The sequence below is a fragment of the Microtus oregoni genome, unplaced genomic scaffold, assembly GCF_018167655.1.
Source record: "Microtus oregoni isolate MIOR12 unplaced genomic scaffold, Mior012 000053F_ref0000044, whole genome shotgun sequence".
NCBI classification, from domain to species: Eukaryota; Metazoa; Chordata; class Mammalia; order Rodentia; family Cricetidae; genus Microtus; species Microtus oregoni.
In genome coordinates, this window is record NW_024543829.1 from 11,532,193 (window position 1) to 11,549,469 (window position 17,277).

At 50.4% G+C, this 17,277-nt stretch overlaps 1 protein-coding gene and 1 long non-coding RNA gene across 4 annotated transcripts in view; one reads left to right on the forward strand and one right to left on the reverse strand.

The window, feature by feature from the left end:
* Positions 1–235: 235 nt before the first annotated feature.
* On the reverse strand, positions 236–6,912 carry Osr2 (odd-skipped related transciption factor 2). Of its 3 annotated transcripts, none has more exons than XM_041637624.1 (4): positions 6,541–6,912; positions 2,184–2,764; positions 1,178–1,277; positions 236–480 (listed from the first exon to the last, which is right to left on the reverse strand). In XM_041637624.1, the coding sequence occupies exons 2-4, from the start codon at positions 2,693–2,695 to the stop codon at positions 298–300; spliced, it is 795 nt and encodes a 264-aa protein (XP_041493558.1). In that variant the 5' UTR covers positions 2,696–2,764; positions 6,541–6,912; the 3' UTR covers positions 236–297. The 3 variants fall into 3 exon arrangements, with proteins under 3 accessions (XP_041493558.1, XP_041493557.1, XP_041493556.1); XM_041637623.1 differs by having other exon boundaries at positions 236–398; positions 2,184–2,948; XM_041637622.1 differs by having other exon boundaries at positions 2,184–2,948.
* Positions 6,913–15,652: 8,740 nt separating this feature from the next.
* LOC121437591 overlaps positions 15,653–17,277 on the forward strand; it is a 40,739-nt gene continuing 39,114 nt past the window's right edge. The window contains exon 1 of the long non-coding RNA XR_005972984.1: positions 15,653–15,729. This is a non-coding gene — a long non-coding RNA (uncharacterized LOC121437591). The remainder of the gene's footprint in view (positions 15,730–17,277) is intronic.

The following is a 17,277-nucleotide window of genomic DNA, read 5'->3' on the forward strand; positions in this document are numbered from 1 at the left end:
TAGGTGCATCCAACAAGATACAAAAACAGGACGAAGACCCACGACATTATGTACAGAGCTCCAAAATGAGCCGTGAATATCTACAAGGATCTAGTATATGCTGGTTGCAAAGGGGGGTGACTTTCTAGAGAGTTCTCAGTCCTCCAGAAGAACAGTTAAGGCGTAGGAGCTGCAGGTGCGGCTACAGCTGGGGAAGAGCTGGGGTCAGTGGGGGGGGGGGGGGAATTGGGGGTGGGAGGCAAGGAGAAGGGTCTGGGGGAGGGAGCCGCGGCCGCACAGGACGGATCCTGGGCTTCGCTAGAAGTTCTGCCGCGGGGTGTGAGTCAGGCTGTGCCGCCGCAGATCACAGTTTCGCCTGAACACTTTGCCGCACCGCTCGCAGCTGTAGGGCTTGATGTCTGTATGGGTGAGAAGGTGAGTTTTCAGATTACTTCTCTGATTAAAGGTTCTTCCACATGTGGGGCATTTGTGTGGAGATTCCTGTTCAGATGTGAAGCAAGGCAAAGGATTAATCCTTCACACCACCACGGGCACCCTCCTCAACAGTTTCTGTCTCCTCAGTACCAAGCTTTAACATAACAAGCGCGCGACAACAAAAGAGGGGACCTGCAGGGACAGATCGGGGCTCCTAATCCGCCAATCGGGAAACACACACGTGCAGGCGCCCGCGGAGGCCCGATTGCACCGATAAGACCACCTCGGTGGGCCACGTATTTCATCGCTACGTCAAGGGCAGGAAATGGGGGTGCACCTAATCCGCTCCTAAGGAACTGCATTCTCCCGGGAATGAAGCTCCTGTTTGCTGGAAAATTAAACTATTCCTCAACGTCCTGAAAGCTACAAATTACGAGGCCCCTGGGAAAGAGAGCATATGGGATTTCACCATGGCTCCATTGTCAAAATTACCTTTATTTCCTCCCAAACACGGAAGTTTTAAACGCATGGATGGGATGAAAAATAAGTATAAAAACTAACATTAGGATTTATTTTAAATCAGCTGGCCTGTTCGTTAAGAAAAATTCTTTGTTATGTAATATTAATTTTATATTTTAAAAACAAGTGTTGTTTCCCCACTAGAAAGCTAATCTAAAAAGAGCTTTAAGAAACAGACCCTGCTTTTTGTAAAGTCTTAATGATAAAAACGAATCATTCTTTTAGAGGAAGGAAATGAACTTACCTGCATATGTAAAGTTTTGTGAACCGCGAGAGTTCTAGACTGGCAAAATCCTTTCCCACACTCCTGACATTTGAAGGGCTTTTCTTTGGAATGAATATACCTGAAAATCAACACAAGGTTTCATTGAAAGGATCATCCCTGTGGCTTAGGATTTGCTTTCCACAATTATTCCAACGAAATTTTGAAAGGGCACAGGAAGCAGAATGTCCATTATTTATGTTGTTTTTGGACTTTCTGTGAAATTCTGTTTATAGTTAACCTCAACTAACAGATTCTTGGAAACATTCACGGGCGGTCTGGCTTTATCTACACTTGACCGCCCTCTCTGGCGGATTTCTGGGGTTCGTTCGGAAAGCGGCTCCTAGAGCCGTTCTAGGCCTCCAGGCTTTACCCTGGGATTTAACCTGGCCAAATCAAGACGAAAGGCGAGAATGGGTGGGTGCGGGGAGGGGGGGCGCCGATTTTGCGAATCACTTCACAGCCTCGAGGACCGATACGAAGTCCCACCTTAGAAGAAGACACAAATAAACATCGGCGAAACCTCCACACCCTACTATGGGAATTATTTTAACCCGCTGTCCTTTACTAATCCAGGAGGGCTGCAGCTGTTGCTAAAGACGGGGACCTCAAGACCCCCTCAAAGAATAAGAAACTCTGTGGACCGCTCTAGGGTACTCGGGGTGGTGGTGGGGGGACTCAATAGATTCTCCAAAATCTGCACCCTTCCACCCGTCCATCCAACTGGGTAGAAATCCGGGGTCCCGAGGCCTTTTCACCCCTCACTCAGTACCGAGGCAGACTCAGAGGAAATAGAATTACTGGCTCTTAGGCCAAGAACAAGCTACCAGATTTTTCCTGCTCTACGACCTAGGAAGAATTTGCGGCTGCAGGGTGGGGGGTGGGGGTCACTGAAGCCGGCTTTGGGAGGGATTTGGATTTTAGTGAAATTTATGTCTATCAGGACATTTCCTGGGCAAATTCACCTTCCTGTAGTTCCCGGTCTCACCTGTGATCCCGTAGGTGATCTTGCCTCCGAAATGCCTTGTGGCAGATGTCACACGTGTACGGCCTCTCGTCCGTGTGGGTCCTCTCGTGAATGAGCAAATTGTAGGATTTGGTAAAGTGTCTGCCGCAAAACTTGCAGATAAACTCCTTTTTCGTTTTGGAGGGCAATCTCCCTCGGGAGGGTTTTCTGTCCGGAGTCAGTTTACTGAGGCCGGAGATGGGGCTGCCCAGCCCGGGGCTCAGCTTGCTCAGGTCTCCCATTTTAGGGGGATCTTCTTGTGTGGCGGCCACCGCCAAGTTGGCAAAGTCAAAACGGGGCCGGTCTTTGTGTAGGGCCGGGAGGACGTGGGCAATGGCTCCCTGCTTGGGGTGGAACAGGTGAGTGGCGAAGGGCAGCGCGGGGAAGGGGAAGCGAGCGTCCACGAGGCCCTGCGCAGCGGCCATTTCCGTGATGGTGGAGCGCGTGATCTCGTGCATGTTGGGGTACCCCAGCGTCCAGTGGTTCATGTGCATAGTCTGCACAGCGCTGAGCCCGTACAGGCCCTGAAGGTGATCCACCGCGGCGGGGAAAGTGTTCACTGCCTGCAGGAAGGAGTAATTGGTGAGCTGCAGCGATGGGTGAAGTGGAATGGGCGCTGGCAGGGCTTTGCTCCCCATCTTCCTAACGGCTCCGGAGGGGTGCAGGAAGCCTCCCCCTTCTTCCAGGTCTCAGAGGCCGGCGGGCGTAAGAGAAAGGTAAAAGAAGCAGCAGCACGCAGAGGGACCCCTAAAAGTGTCCAGGGGAGAGAGGGAGACACCATGATTATTATCCAGTTCTTGGGCGACCGCGCGGGTCTAGCCTTCTAAGTTCCCTTCTCTTAAGTCTCCAGGACCTCGAGACATCGAGACACCAGAGGCCTGGCAGCAAGTTGGCGAACGGGTGGTAGGAAGATCGGATTTCGGGAGAGGGGACACCGCCAGGGCAAAGGCGGACGGAGGACTTGGGCGCTGTCACAGCCTGGACCCCAGTCACCCTCATCCTCTTAGGACACGAAATCAGGAGGGCTGAGAGATCAAGGCCCAAAGGCCGGAGAGTCAGCTGCTGTCGCTCGGAGAAGCGTGCCAGCTCCCTAGGACACTGTAGGTCGTGGCTCCAATCCGGCCCAAGAGGCCTGGTTCGATCCACCTGCGTGGATTCTTCCCGCGCTGTGCCCCACTCAGGTAGCCTCTCCCGCGCTTACCCGGGGCATTTCGTCCTACCCGGCCCTAGCAGGACTCGGCCTCGCCCCGCGCTGACCTCGTTGGCTTTCTTTTTCCTTCCTCTGCCTTAGTCCCATTTATCAGCAGTGACGGGCCCGCAGGAAAGAAAAGTGACACCTGGGGGGGGGGGCTCGGCCTGGACTCACCCCTTCTCCTCCTCAGGGGCTGCCTCGCCTCCCACCCCTTACCAAGATCCCTTCCAGATGGTTCAGACTCCAGCCGGTTGGAGTGAGGATACAGAACGTTTCTGAGGCCCGAACCTCTTTTCCCAGACTGAGCGCCAGACTCTCAGAAGAAGGGGGCTACTTCCTGATCTGGCACCCTCAGGAGGCGGGGGCGGGGGTAGGGGGAGCGCTCTGGAGGAGGCCAAGGAAGAGCAGCAGGGGATCCTTGCATTCGGAGAGTCCTGGGGTGTGTGTGGCCTGCTGGCGTCCACCCTGGGCAGCCCAGGTCTCCTGGAATACCTCACCTGCGTTCACAGCGGACCCACAGGGTCCCACAGCCAACTCTCTTTTACAAGCAGGTTTTGCCAGCACAGCCGAGGGTGGCCTCCCAGGGGCAGGGTTTGGAGCAAGCAAGGAAGGAAGCCCGCCAAATGCTAACCCCCAACACCCGAGGTTTGGGACAGGGCAGGAGGGTGAAGGGGCCTGCCAGCTCTCCCTGCCCTCCGACTTTTCCTCCTGAGAGCGGTTAAAAAGTGGCACTTGGGGCAGTATCTGCCAGCAGTTCAGGGGCTGCGCTAATGACGAGCGCTCTGGCAAGGCTGAAACTAGCTGCTTCCGTGGGCCCCCACCTTCCCCGGCTGTTTGGAACAGTCTGGAGACAGGAGATTTATTAATGAACTGCTTCTGCCTGGTGGTATGCGGTCTGGGAGTTCAGGCTGGGAGTTAATGAGAGGTGTGTAACAGTCAGAGGGTCTCAGTCAGACCATTCAACCGAAACTGTAAACTCCCATTAGTGATAGACTTTCCCACCGCACAAATCAGTGTTCACTTCTATTCAGCCGCAACCCTCACACCCTCTCCTACGTGTGTGGGGTGCGGGCGGGGGAGGAAGATTCTGCTAACATCACTGATTATTTTCTCTTCAATTAAAAATAATAAATTTCATCTTTATTTTCTTCTCCGTGGGTAATGAGAATTTTCCCCCCTAGTGTTGAAAAGCAGCCTCTCGCCTGAATAGAGAGGAAACCGAAATTATTAGTTGGGTGTTTTCCCAGACTAGATTTCTTAGAAATAAATAAAAGAGGCAATGCATGATTCTCAGCATGGGCTGAGCAGGGCCAGGTAGGAGTGCTGGTTGACAGAATGACTATTAACATTAATGATTTTTTTTTAAATTCTAACTGCACTAAGTGAACTCTGCCTTAAAGGTCACACTCTTAATTCTGTCTGCAGAGACTTGAGTGCACTCTCCTCTTCCCAATAACTTAAAATGCAGAAACAAGACTTTTATCTTTTCTGTTGGTCCCAAATTGCCACTTCATATTACACAAGGTAGCTTTAATTTGCAAAGAAAGAGCAAAGCCAGTAGGCCCTCAGAAACCCTTTTACAAACAGGTATCCCCTAAACACCTACCAAACGCCGCTACCATAAGTAGCTATTGAGTTTCGTTCCCATATTCCTGTTTAGTTGCTACCAATGTATGTCAAACCATCGCTTAAATGAACGCAGAGATCTAAGGTACTTTCGTTTTGTTGGGGTTAAGTGCACACTCCATTTCAGGCACTAAATGCGGGGCCTCTGCCGCTGTCATTCCTCCACCAGCCTGGCTCCCACCACTGGCTACTTTTAATTTTGCAAGGAGAGAACCTTAAACCAAAAGTCACAAATGGTTCAGCGGAGATGAGGCTACATTTCTTCCATCCGTTTTCAATGGAATTCCCGGGCAGGTTGGATATTTCATAACATTTAGTTTCACTGGCTGTCAGCAAGGGAGAATTGAACGTACTGATTTCAGTTTGGTGAAGCTTTCAAAACACCGGACAACACAGGATCTCTGGTAATTTGTCAAAGACTTTTCAACATTTGGTAACAGTTGTGTTACATTGAATTATCTAAAAATAATACAGTTCAGGGTCATCCGCTAAACCCCGAGTGTTGATTTGAGTGAAATGACGGACGGGTGAATACGCTCGCTGAATTTCAGCTCAAATTCAACAGGGTTGTATATAAATCAGAGAGCCCTAGTAGAAAGAGATCCAAATCATGATGGGAAGGGGGGAAGGACTTGATCAGGTGTAGGGGCGCGGGGGGGGGGGGCAGCCACGAAGTTCCTGCCCTTTCCCTGAGCCTCTGCCCTCCCAAGGAGTTAATTAAATTAGGAAGCCTTCCGCACAATCTGGGTTTGTCTCCGCTCCCTCTCTCCCCCTGTGTCATTTTCCTATTCTGTTCAAGGCTGCAGTTTGTGGAGTCAGCTGCAGTTCGCGGTCTGCACCCAGTTTCGCTTCAGGAGCAGTCAGCGCTCTTTTGTTCTCTGTTCACAGGTGGGCAGACGGATTCTGCGCTACTGCCTCCACAAACACCTCGTCCTCCCTTCTTCCTACAACCTCGGCTCCTTTCCCGGCTATTTCTACAACCCAAGCGTCCTAGCCCCTGGAAAGCTTTCCTGCTGCCCTCTCGGCAAAGGCGGGAGTGGAGCGAAATGCAAGAGGCCAGCACACGCTTGGGGAAAAAATCACCTATGACCGGACCCGTGTGAACTGTGCCTCTGCAGTCGCTGGCTTGACCGCACCGCGTGTCCCGGCCCTTCTGTGCTGTGAGCCGGGGCTGTGGTAGGACGCAAGGGTCCGGGCTTTCTAGAGCAGGGGAAAAACGCCTCGGTTGATGGGGTTTGACTCCAAAATACGACGTTCTGTCTTTTTATAAATCATGCCGAAGGCGTAAATCTACCAAAACCAAACTAAGCGGCAGCACACAAAAGTTCGACTGGGTGTGTTTAGTCGAGAGTCGCGTGCGGGGGACCGAAGGAAGCCAGAACACGAGGCCCGGGACTGGGGTTCACCGGAGTGCTTTTCATTCTCTGAACTCGTGGCACTCCAGACAGAACCAGGGCGCCCTTGAACCCCCACATCCCTTCCTTCCTAGGACAACCACAGCTGGGTCCCGGAGACACTCACCGCCAGCGCGGAGGTCTGCCTGGCTGCAGCTCGGTTCAGACTAGGTCCAGGCAGCAGGGCGCACAGCTTAGAAAGGTCATGAAGTCCAAGTTGGGCGAACTTATTTTTCGGCGCGCTGTCCCGGGAACTGAGATCATGATCTGGGGGAGCGAAAGCGAGAGCGAATCGTGGTCTTCGTCAGTCCGTGGGAGCGGAATGTGTAAAGAGCGAGCGTGCTCTGGATGAGTGCTCAACGCTCGCCCAGACCGCGGTGCCTGGGCCACTTTCTCGCCGCTGACTGCGGGCAAAGTCGGAACCCGCAGCCCTGCAGGGCCATCACCCTCCGGCAGCGAGCGCGCCGAGCTCCTTCCCAGCCCGCGTCCCGCCCCAGGCTGCCCCAGGCCGGGAGTCCAAGGCTTTAGTAGCGGCCCCGCCTCCCCTCCCGGCGGGCGTCCTGCAGCCGAGCGGGCCGCAGCATCCAGGCTCCGCCTCCACGCCCGGCGCCCGCTAATGGTCCACTCTGTTTACTTGTGTTTGGATAGCAACTGAGTCTTAAAGGCGCAGGTTTGCTTGAGGTTTCCCGGTTAACCCAGACTCAGAGCCCAAGGTGACTCAATTCAAATCTCACACACAAAGACAACGCCCGTCCTCTCTCTTAGGACGACGCTTTTCCTCACTCTGCCTCACTCTGTGGGAAGCTCAACTTCTGGATCTACGCTTTTCGGAGTCCTTAGAGAAGTCCAAAGGGCATTTTGCATTTTGTACTTTTACTTCGTTAGCTGGCCGGCTTCATTTCCACGTCTTAACACGTTTATATGACCATCTGTTTCAAAGGGCCAAAACAACCACTTTTACATTTTGTTTTCTAGCGTGTACCTCCCCTCCCCCAGTGTAAAATAGTTCCGTCCATACTTTTGGTCAATTATGGCTATATGTGTAGTCTGTTTTCTGTTTTCCTCTGCTGTTTTCAAAACGAAGTTTGTTTATGGAAGTGACAATTGACTAATTTCATAATTAGTGTCAAGACATGTGGAATGTTCCAGAAGAAATTTCTTCCACCATCTAAGCTTTAATCACCTAACGTACATTTCAAAAGCAGCTAACCAACTTGGTTAAAGTTGTGGGCATCTGCGATCCATTGGCAAACAATAAAGAGCCCATCTGGAATGGGTGAAGAACAATCATTTTTAAATTTTAGGAAAATACTATTCCAACGTCTCGAAACACGCATTATCTTCATTCTCAGCAAAAATTGAGTTCATTGTTCAGCCCGCCAGGAAAACTAATCAAATTTGACGTGCACTGTTAGGCTTCCTAGCACCCCTAAAGGTTTAGTTACACTGTGAGTGTGTAAAGGAGAAGGAAGGAATTCCAGACCCTCTGGAATAGGGTGATAGGGAATGACAGGATCCACAGCAAGCAGCTTCCTTTCAGACGCGGTGCACCTGAACAAAACTGAGCAAACCATCCTTGGTCCCAAACGAGTCACCGGAGGGCACTTACGTTAGTAGGTACTTGGAGGAGCATAGATTCTTTTAAAGAAATTGTGCAATTCAAAATCGTTCCGCTAAAAGATGCTTTTCGGTCACCCTTCTCAAAGGACTGTGTGGGGAAGCGGTGGATGTAAGCAGAACGCTAAGAGCCGTCAAAGGCTATGCAGAGGCAGGCAGGCGCTATGCAAACCGTCTTGTAAGAAGGTAAAAGCCTTTTTATTTTATTTTTGTCGACGTGAATATAAATTTTCGTTTCTTTGGTAAAACATAATTCAGGAGCGGCAGGTTCTCTTTCCCCGTGCTTTCCAGTTTTAAGTTCGCAAGGATTACACAGTGAGCCTGTGGAGAGAGAGAGAGAGAGACTCCGTGTTCGGTGTCCTGCAGGGCTTGACTACTTGAGAATAAATTTGATGAACACCATGGACATAGGAGGCCGCTTCGGAGAGTTCGGAGGTTTAAAAACCCCTTTCCGAGTGGGTCCCATAGGGTGCTTTCATTTCAGCGCCTGGTCCTGAGCCTCAGCTCCCAGGATGCCTGCGGTTCCCTCTCCAAAACCGCCTCATTCCATCCACAGCCTTTCTCAATTTGGAGAACTGGAGGGAACTTTCTCTTCATTCAGATCTCCAGGACTTTTAAGCACCCGGTGGTGACCAGGGACTGTGCCTCCGGGCTCCTTTTCACTAAAGTGGAGGCAACCTCTCCAGCAGCAGGCTTCGCACCTTCAGGACCTGTGTGTATTGGGTACCTGAACTGCTGGCTTCCCCCCCCCCCCCCCCGGGGTAGACGCAATTAGCTGTACCCCCTTCCCCGAAAACCTCCGGAGCTAGGATGTTACTGCAAACACGTTTACCTCGTGTACCTCAGCCTCGTAAGAACTCGGCCAACTCAGCCCCAGCACTGAGGAGGCTAGAAAAGTAGTGAGGAGTCTGAGAGCTCGCACCTTTGAGCCGAGCAGCACTGCCTGGAGAGCCCCGGCGGCCTGCGAGCCCCGCGGCCCGGATGGGCAGGTGCAACCAGCCAAGCCTGCAGCCGAGCGCACTCAGCACCGCCACACCCCTCCAGGATGCGGGGCGCTCACCTGGAACCTTCAACGCAACTTCGGGGTGCTCAGAAGGGGGGGGCGCAAGTGCTGGCTGGCGGGCATCTAGGGCGCACTCAGAGAGAGAGCCCGCCCACGACTCGCTCATCAGCTCGACCTGCAAAATGCCGGATACAGAAAAACTGGCCCACGCGGCCACCAACTAGCTGTGGGGTCTTGGCGTGCAGAAGCCGAGGTCCCGGAGTCAGTCGCAGGCCAGCTGCGCCCCCGGTCTGAGTCTCCGCGAGCTGCCCCAGCTCCCTCCGCAGCTCAGCTGCCTGTTAATTTGGAAATTCTGGCGAATCGGGTCAGCTGCTGTCCTCGGGGCACTGGGCTTTCGACACCAGGGACGCTGGCGGGGGAAATGGCTAACACACTGATCAGCAGCGGGCTGGGCGATTGCAGCCCCAAACCCAACAGCAACGTTTACGCTGTGGGAGGAAGCTCGAGGCCTAACGCAGGAAACTCAGAGGAGCTGGGAGCTGCGGTAGTGTACTGCCCCCAGCCCACCCAGGAGTCTGCGGGTGGAGTCAACAGGTGTCACACACAGACTCCGAGGAGTTGACTGCACGCTGCGAACATTCTAAATAACTTGTACCGCTTTAAAAATAAAATTACGGAAAGCTTATCTTTTTTTTTTTCTTTTTTTTGCTAGAATCCCTCTGAGGGCCGGCTTCCCAGTCCCCAGCTTTCCCCACACTCTGCGGAGCGGAGACCCTTTGTTGGGTTTTGCAGCAGGCAGTGCATGCTCTCCAGCCACAGAGCAGTGCGGGGGCGAGGAGAGCAAAGAGGCTGGCACACCTTAGGCGCGGAGGAGAGTTGAGGGTGCGGAGGTGGGTGCCAGGATTAAGAATCTCATCTACTAAGGAAGTGTGGCTGGTCTCGGGCTTTCGGGCTCAACAAGGTGGGAAAGCGCCGCTGCCGACTCTTAGCTCTGCAGTTCGCTAGAAGGGCCGCAGCGCCCCCTGGAGGCATAGGTCGAACACTTCGTGGCGTAGGCTCCAGGGTGTGAGTGTGTGGCCTCCAGGGATCTCACTCACCCCTCGTTCTCCTTGACTTGAACCCGAGCCCCTTCGCAGAAGACAGAAAGTAGTGTGTACAGCAGGGGGCAGGACTGACACCACAGCCATGGGTCTTCGCTCTGGCTGTCCCAAGTCAGGCTTGATTGACCAGCCCCAGCTGCCCTTTGTTGGCCCATACCCACTAAAGAGAGGTGAGGAGGGTCTACTGTACCCAAGGGCACCCTCCTTCTGCCCGCGTCCCTCACTCAACTTCACCCTACCGAAGTCTGCAGCATACAAACTTCTGGCTACCACGTTGGGGGACACCAAGTCACACGGAAGGGAAAGCAATTTAGGGAGGCTGAACATGGAATCTCTGGGAAAACTTCATGATCAAGCGTGGAGGTGGGAGAGGGAGGTGGGGGCACACCCAGGGCTCTGTCTGTGTTTGGATTGTCAAGTACGGATGTGGATCAAGGCATCCCAGCGACCTGTCACCAGGGTGAGAGCGGCCCAGTCCTGCCTGCTAGACTACAGAATGTCTCCTGGTCTGGAAGTCCGGGTCAGGGCGGGAGGAGGGTATAGAAACTGTGGAACAGTGGACGGGAAAGACTCCCAAGAATTAACTCTGCATCTCAAGCCCCATGCAGCAAAAGCATGCTTCCCAAGGTGCATGGTGACATGCATGGAGGGCTTTGTCCTCCCAGTGTCCCAGGGCAGTGGGTCTTCTGCAGTTTCCCAGGATGGAAGGAGCCAGGTCAACCCCTAGGCGACTTTCAATTCTTTGAGCTGAGCTGGTCAGTGTTGGCAAACTAGGAAGACAGCAGAGGTCAAGAGTCAGGAGCATCCCAGGAGACTGCAGTTGTGGGACCAGATGGGTTATGGTGCCCTGAAAAGATCACTCTTAAAAGAGACAGCAGTTGGAAAACTGTGTTTCAACAGACTTTCACAAGGTGACACTGTGTGTTACTTGAGCGCCTGCATACGTGCATGTGTGTGTGTGTGTGTGTGTGTGTGTGTGTGTTAGCTGACTTTGGTTTTTTAGAATGCTGGTGGGAAGACAGCCCTAGGAGGCATGTCCAGCTCTCTACAGACAATAGGAGACTTAGCGATTTAGCATCGCTGAGGAGCTTGTGAGAGAAGCCAAAAGTATTGTCCCACCTACTGAGCCAGAATTGGGACTGAACCCTGAAAATTGTGTTTAAATAAGTCTTGCAGGTGAATATGAGACCCTATAAAATTTGGGAATCACTGACCTAGATTAAATCGTCACTAGGGAGCAATGGTGGAAGCTCCATTCATCTTTCAGGCATTGTCTTTCCCTCTTTTTCTCCTTCCCACCCTTTTCTTTCTTCCTTCCCCAGGGAAAACACACATCTAAATATCTGGCCTGGGACAACTCGCTCAGCCAGTCACTGTTTTATTCAGTCGGTCACCCTCTGTCTCTACATGGACAACTTCAGGGTCCTTGGACACCTGTTGAGGGTAACAGTAGGATTGTTAACCTAATACTAGATTTCACTTGACTTCAGAAAAAAAAAGTTTCTTTTAGGGACCAAGTACATAGAACATCTCACTTTATTTTATAGTCCCTGGTCTTCGGATGCTCACCCACTCTCTTTATCCACGCGAATGTTGTCCTTTTCTTACTGTCACTACCTTGGAGTGATTCTAAATGTCTGTCGTGCAGCCTTCCACACTCATCTGCCCTTGCCCTCTCAGCGTTAGGTCACAGGGTACCAGGTAGGATGCAGTGTGGGCAAGGAATATGGGCTGCTGTGTTCCAGGGTCACCCCAAGGCTCTCCGGATGCTTGAAGGACCCTGGAACTCTACACATTCCGCTTATCCGCTCTGTCTGTACTGGTTCCAGCCCACTCCCGATTCTCTGTCTGTGGCCCCACACTGCCTACCTACCAGGCCACAGGTATCGACATAGGGGTTTTCATTCCAGACCTGCTAATTTGTCTCCTTCTCTAAGGACTGCAGAATGACTTCCTTGTGAAGTGACTAAAACCCTGACTGTAAACAACACTTTCTAATCTTATGCCAACTGAACACTTTCCATGAGAGTTCTCTTTTCTCTTACGCTCTAGGACCCTGACTCCTGTGTCTGTTCTCATCGAGCAAAGGGAACCCCTCCACTGGACCCTATGTTTCCCTTAGAGGTTTGGGGGTCAGAGGACTATTAGCAGTGAGAGTAATAGAAAACTTCACAGACAGTAGCCCTGCCAATCCAGTTTAATTAAAGGTTTTGTCATCCTCAATTTTCAGACCTTACAAAAGCTACTTTTTAATGAGTTAATACAGGAAAGCCACTGAAAACGTAGAAAAGTTAATTTTCCCACTGCCCAGAGTCATGAGTTGTACACACACCCGTCTCCAGTCTGACAAATAGCTACCATGTTAAAATGATCTTTTCTTATGAGGATTTTCAGAATATAAAATGTGTAATGGTCGGGGGCATGGTAATCTCTTTACAACCAGGGATCGTATTTCTTAACAGGATTTTGCTTCCCAGTGTAAATAGTTTGACACAGTAACTTTCAGGGGAGCCAGTACTTAGGAAACGCCAAGGCCAATATTTGAATTCAGACACAAGTTTTAACAAAGGAAAATGTATATCCTTGCCGCTGTTTGCTGTGAATATTTCCCTAGAGGATTATACGCTATTCTTGAACTCAATCCAAGTTGCCAAACTCCAAAAAAACGAATGCGGTGCCAGCGTATAAGGCCCGTACACTTCCCTTCCCACAATATTCCTTAGTGCCTATGTGTACTGTCTACTGGGCAACCGTGCCATGGTTTGAAGCCTTGAACTTTTATCCGGACTTGAGGTAGGGACAAGGAAAGTAGAATTTTTAAAATTGGTTCTTAAAAAAAAAAAAAAGAGCTTACTGTTTCTATTGATCAGTAGTCTTTAAAACACATAGCGAACTCTCCTGCCATTTTAGGGCATTCTGTGAGTCAAGGGGGAAAGGTCAATGTCTAAGCCAGCTCTTTTTTTTTTTTTTTTTTTGAAAACTGAAGGCCAGCCAGCAGGGTGGAGCACACCTTGAATCCCAGTGGGAGGCAGAGGCAGGTGGATCCCTGTGAGTTTGAGGACAGCCAGGTCTACAGAGTGAGTGCCACAGAGAAACCCTGTCTCATGAGGGCCAGCACAGGAAAGCCTTCAACTTCCTACCCAGAAGACATGTTACAGTGATGTTATTTCACATCAGAATGGCTCCCGGGATGGTCACCATGCATAACTCAAGCCTCTCCTCATTCTGACCCTGTAAGGAGTCCCAGAGAGAAAAGGATTGCTGCTCCCCTATCAGTAGGCCAGCTAGATTGGCCGAGTTCTTGTGGACCAGGATAAATCCAGAGTCAAACTCAAAGAGTTCAAATCTTATATAAAGTCAATAAGCTTTGTTAATTTGCCTCTGCGCCCCAAACATAGATAATGTCATAAATCAGGGGACACACCCCGAGAGGCCCACTCCTTTCTTATCCTATGCACGCCTGCTCACACTGCATGTGTTAACCACACACTCCAGTTTACAGTCACCTAACCCTCTCCTGTGTCCTTTGTCCCCACACACACCCAGGCCTCTGCTTGGCAAGCGGACTTGTCTCCAGGAACCAGACTGGGTGGGTGCTATGATGTCAGGGTCTCGGGCTGCAGCCTTTCTAATATGCATTAGGCCACAGTCACCTTTTCCTTAGCCTGGAAAAGCACACATAGAGCGTGGTGCTGCCCAGGCCATGAGGCACACTGGGCCCACCCAGACCCACCCAGACCCTGGAGAGTGTGAAGGAGAACACGATTGTGTCATGTGGGTGTGTTCAGTTGTCCTGTTCCCCTCTGCCTCATCCTTAACCACATTATCTTGACAGGACGTATGACCTAGGAGTAACCTGGTTTGCATTAGCAGCAATGGTTTCTAAAATGCTTGTATATCAAGGAAGCAAGGTCATGGGTATATTTTAACCGTGATTATTATTATTATCATCATTAGAGGCATAGTCTCACCATGTAACTCTGACTATTGATGTGGGAGGTCCTTCTGTATACGTGCTGCTTTATTGGCTAATGAATAAAGCTGTTTCGGCCAATGGCTTTGCAGAGTAAAGCCAGGAGGGAAATCTGATATTTAGATATTTAGAGAGATATTTAGAGAGAGAGTAGCCGGAGTCAAGGAGACACCATGTAGCTGCTGAAGGAGAAAGACGCTTTGGAACCTTTCCAGTAAGCCACAGCGTTGTGGCGATACATAGATTGTTAGAAATGGGTTAATTTAAGATGTAAGAGCTAGCCAATAAGAAACCTAAGCTAATAGGCCAAGCAGTGTTGTGATTAATATAATTTCTGTGTGATTATTTGGGTCTGGGCAGACGGGAAACAAACGAGCAGTCTCCATTTACAGACTGTCCTAGAACTCACTTTGTAGACCAGGCTGGTCTTGAACTCACAGACATCTGCCTGCCTCCTGAGTGCTGGGATTAAAGGTGTGCCCCACGTGTTAATTAACTTAAAATGTATGCCTTGTGGATTCAGTGTGTTCAGTCCTGGTTAGTGGGGTTCAGCAGTGAAGAAAGAGCTACAGTCTACTGGGGAGACAGACTCATTCATTTGTATCTATGGTACCATGTAAATCACAAAATCTCAGACCCAAGGTTCCTGGTTGATAACTCTTATTATGTTGAATAAATATTGCCCCTATTTGATGACTCAGTTAAACCTTCTACTCCAACATGGCTACCTGCTGGCCAGGTGCCAAAGAGGAAGACAGGAGGAAGGCAAGCTTGCTCTTTGATGAGACACTACAGAAAACAGAACCTAGACACTAGGCACATCTGGTGGCAAGGGAGATTTCCAAATGAAATCTTGACTCTGGGTCTCCAGGTACAATACAGGCGTCTCCCACGTAAGAAGAAAATGGGTGCTGGGGGCAGCCAGGAGTCTCAGCTCTAGCATGTCTGCACTGCTGCCTGCTTCCTTCCGTGGGCTACCGTCTAACATCATGACCTGGTACCGCAATCACTGCCGGGTGTTTGGGACTTGTCTGGGCTCCTGTTCGTTCTGCCTTTGCTGCTCCAGTGGGAGGTGAGAGTCTCTATCTGAGGGATTCTGCAGACTTGGAGCCGGCTGCCATCACTTGTGCTTCCTTTCTCATCTGCTCCAGTTAGAGGTGTCAGCAACCAGCCTGGAAAGATCCTTAAGGCCTCGTGGGCACCTCGGGGCACCGCGCGTCGTGCGGGCAGTTCTTCCTTGGGAGATGGGTTGAGAGAAGAGATAGTACACAGTACAGAGGCGGTCCTAGATTCTTCCTGGCCTTGCTACTTGAAGCAGACTGGGGTGGGGGGGCGGGTGAAGTGTGTGTGTGTGTGTGGGGGGGAGCTGCAAAAGCCGGAACACTCTTTTTACAGCCTCTGTTGGCACACACTGAAGGGGGAAAAGTACAGCTCAGGTTCCACAGAGGGGCAGGGTCAAATCTGCAGGCGGACCTCACACACAGCCACACAGCGAGGAAGTCCCTGCTCAGCCAGAGCCCAAGGACACTCTCAAAAGATAAGTACAGAGAAACTTAATTACCATTTAAAGTTGTTCCGAAGGGAGCTCTGCCTGTGGTTTAGCTCTGCCTCTGAGCCTTACATGTGAGTACTCACCGGCTGCCGTTTCTCCTCCCAAAGTTAGGGTGGACAGTGGAGGCAGAAGGCCCCTAGCTCCCAGTCCCATCTGCAGTCACCCTTCAGGTTGCTACCTGGCTTGGGGCAAGTTTGAGTATTGGATCACGTGTAAGGGTGTTAGTGCCAGTGGGTAGGAGTGGGAGTTTTCCCCTCTTCGGGAACATCTGGAGTGTCATTGGGGACAAACTGATATACATTTACACAAGCCCCAGGGGATTCCCGTGCCTGAGAGAACTGGCTAGATAGTTTCTTTTACACATTTATTTCCTTAAAGGAGGTATTTTATATTCTACCCTGTAATTTAATTCTTTTGGCTCCCACTCTGCTAAGGAGGAAAAGAACATACAGCCCAAACAAATTTTAAAACCCAGGTTCTCCCCCCCCCAACTAGCAAATGTGCGCAGTTTGTGCTGACTTACACACATCTGTAAGCTATGACTTGTTTATACCAACCGTACGATATTTTAAAAATAAAAGTATAATGTTCAGTCTGTGTACAATCACATTTTCTTTTTATCAATCCCTTCACATACAAACTCATTTCCCCCTTTCAGGGTGTAATTACATGTCTAAATAGTAATGTATACCGTTGATGTGTAGGAAGGACATGTATGTTTTGTAGCAAACATATACAAGTATCTACAACATACACTTTCCAATAGCTTGCAAAGGTAGAAAAGCCCACCTAAGTTGGTTTGGTCCTTTTTTCCATGTTGGGCTTTAAGAATTTTGGACCAAGGAATGAGAAATTATTTTGGTGACAGTGTCATAGAGTCCTCTCCTCTTACACATTTGGCTGCAGAGGTAGGAAGGGGTTGAGGGTAGGTGGGATGAGTTTCCTCATGCTGGACCTGATTGGGACTTAACCTCTGAGATGAGGGCCCTCTTTGCTATGGCTTCACAACCACAGTGAAGCTGACATTTGGCTCCAGGAGAGATGCTGACTTGATCCGCCAAGTCTTGTCTGCTCCCAAGAACTCCCTTGGCTGTCTTCTGTGTAGCTCGGAGAGAAGGGCTAACTTAGGAAGGGCTGGGTAGAACTGTCACTGATCCTGCTGACAGGGAATATTCCCTTTTAAGGAGGTAAATCCCTAGGGGATTTGGCTATCGATTGGATTTGGGAATTTGGGAAGAGCCATTGTCTACTGACAGGTGTTTCCTCAAGGAGCTTCTAAAACAGTTGCCTTGCAAAAATTAAGAACCTATAATGAGTTCCTATTGCTTATCTGTTTCTATCCAAATGTTTCAAAATTTTGATATCAATCAGTTTGTTAAACTGAGGAGTACTATTGCCCTGTTCATATACTAGACTTTCTCAAGAGCTGGAGTTGGGATTCCTGCCATTTAAAGTCCTCTCCAGGTAGCTGGGTGTTAGAGAACCATTGATCCAAAACACTGCTTAGGAATAGATAAGGAGAAGTAACTATTTGAAAACAGAAGGCCTTGTTCCCCATGGCCTTCCTTTTTCCTCAGATCCCAAACCACAAACCTGTTTTCTCTTGCCCCCTTTTCGTT

Bases quoted from the DNA above. Each gene is read 5' to 3' on its own strand.
- Osr2 (XM_041637622.1), bottom strand. From the start codon at position 2,839: ATGGGGAGCAAAGCCCTGCCAGCGCCCATTCCACTTCACCCATCGCTG. The intron at 1,278-2,183 runs GTGAGACCGGGA...GTTGATTTTCAG, and splicing joins GATCACCTACGGGATCACAG to GTATATTCATTCCAAAGAAA. The intron at 481-1,177 runs GTAAGTTCATTT...ACATCTGAACAG, and splicing joins ACAAAACTTTACATATGCAG to GAATCTCCACACAAATGCCC.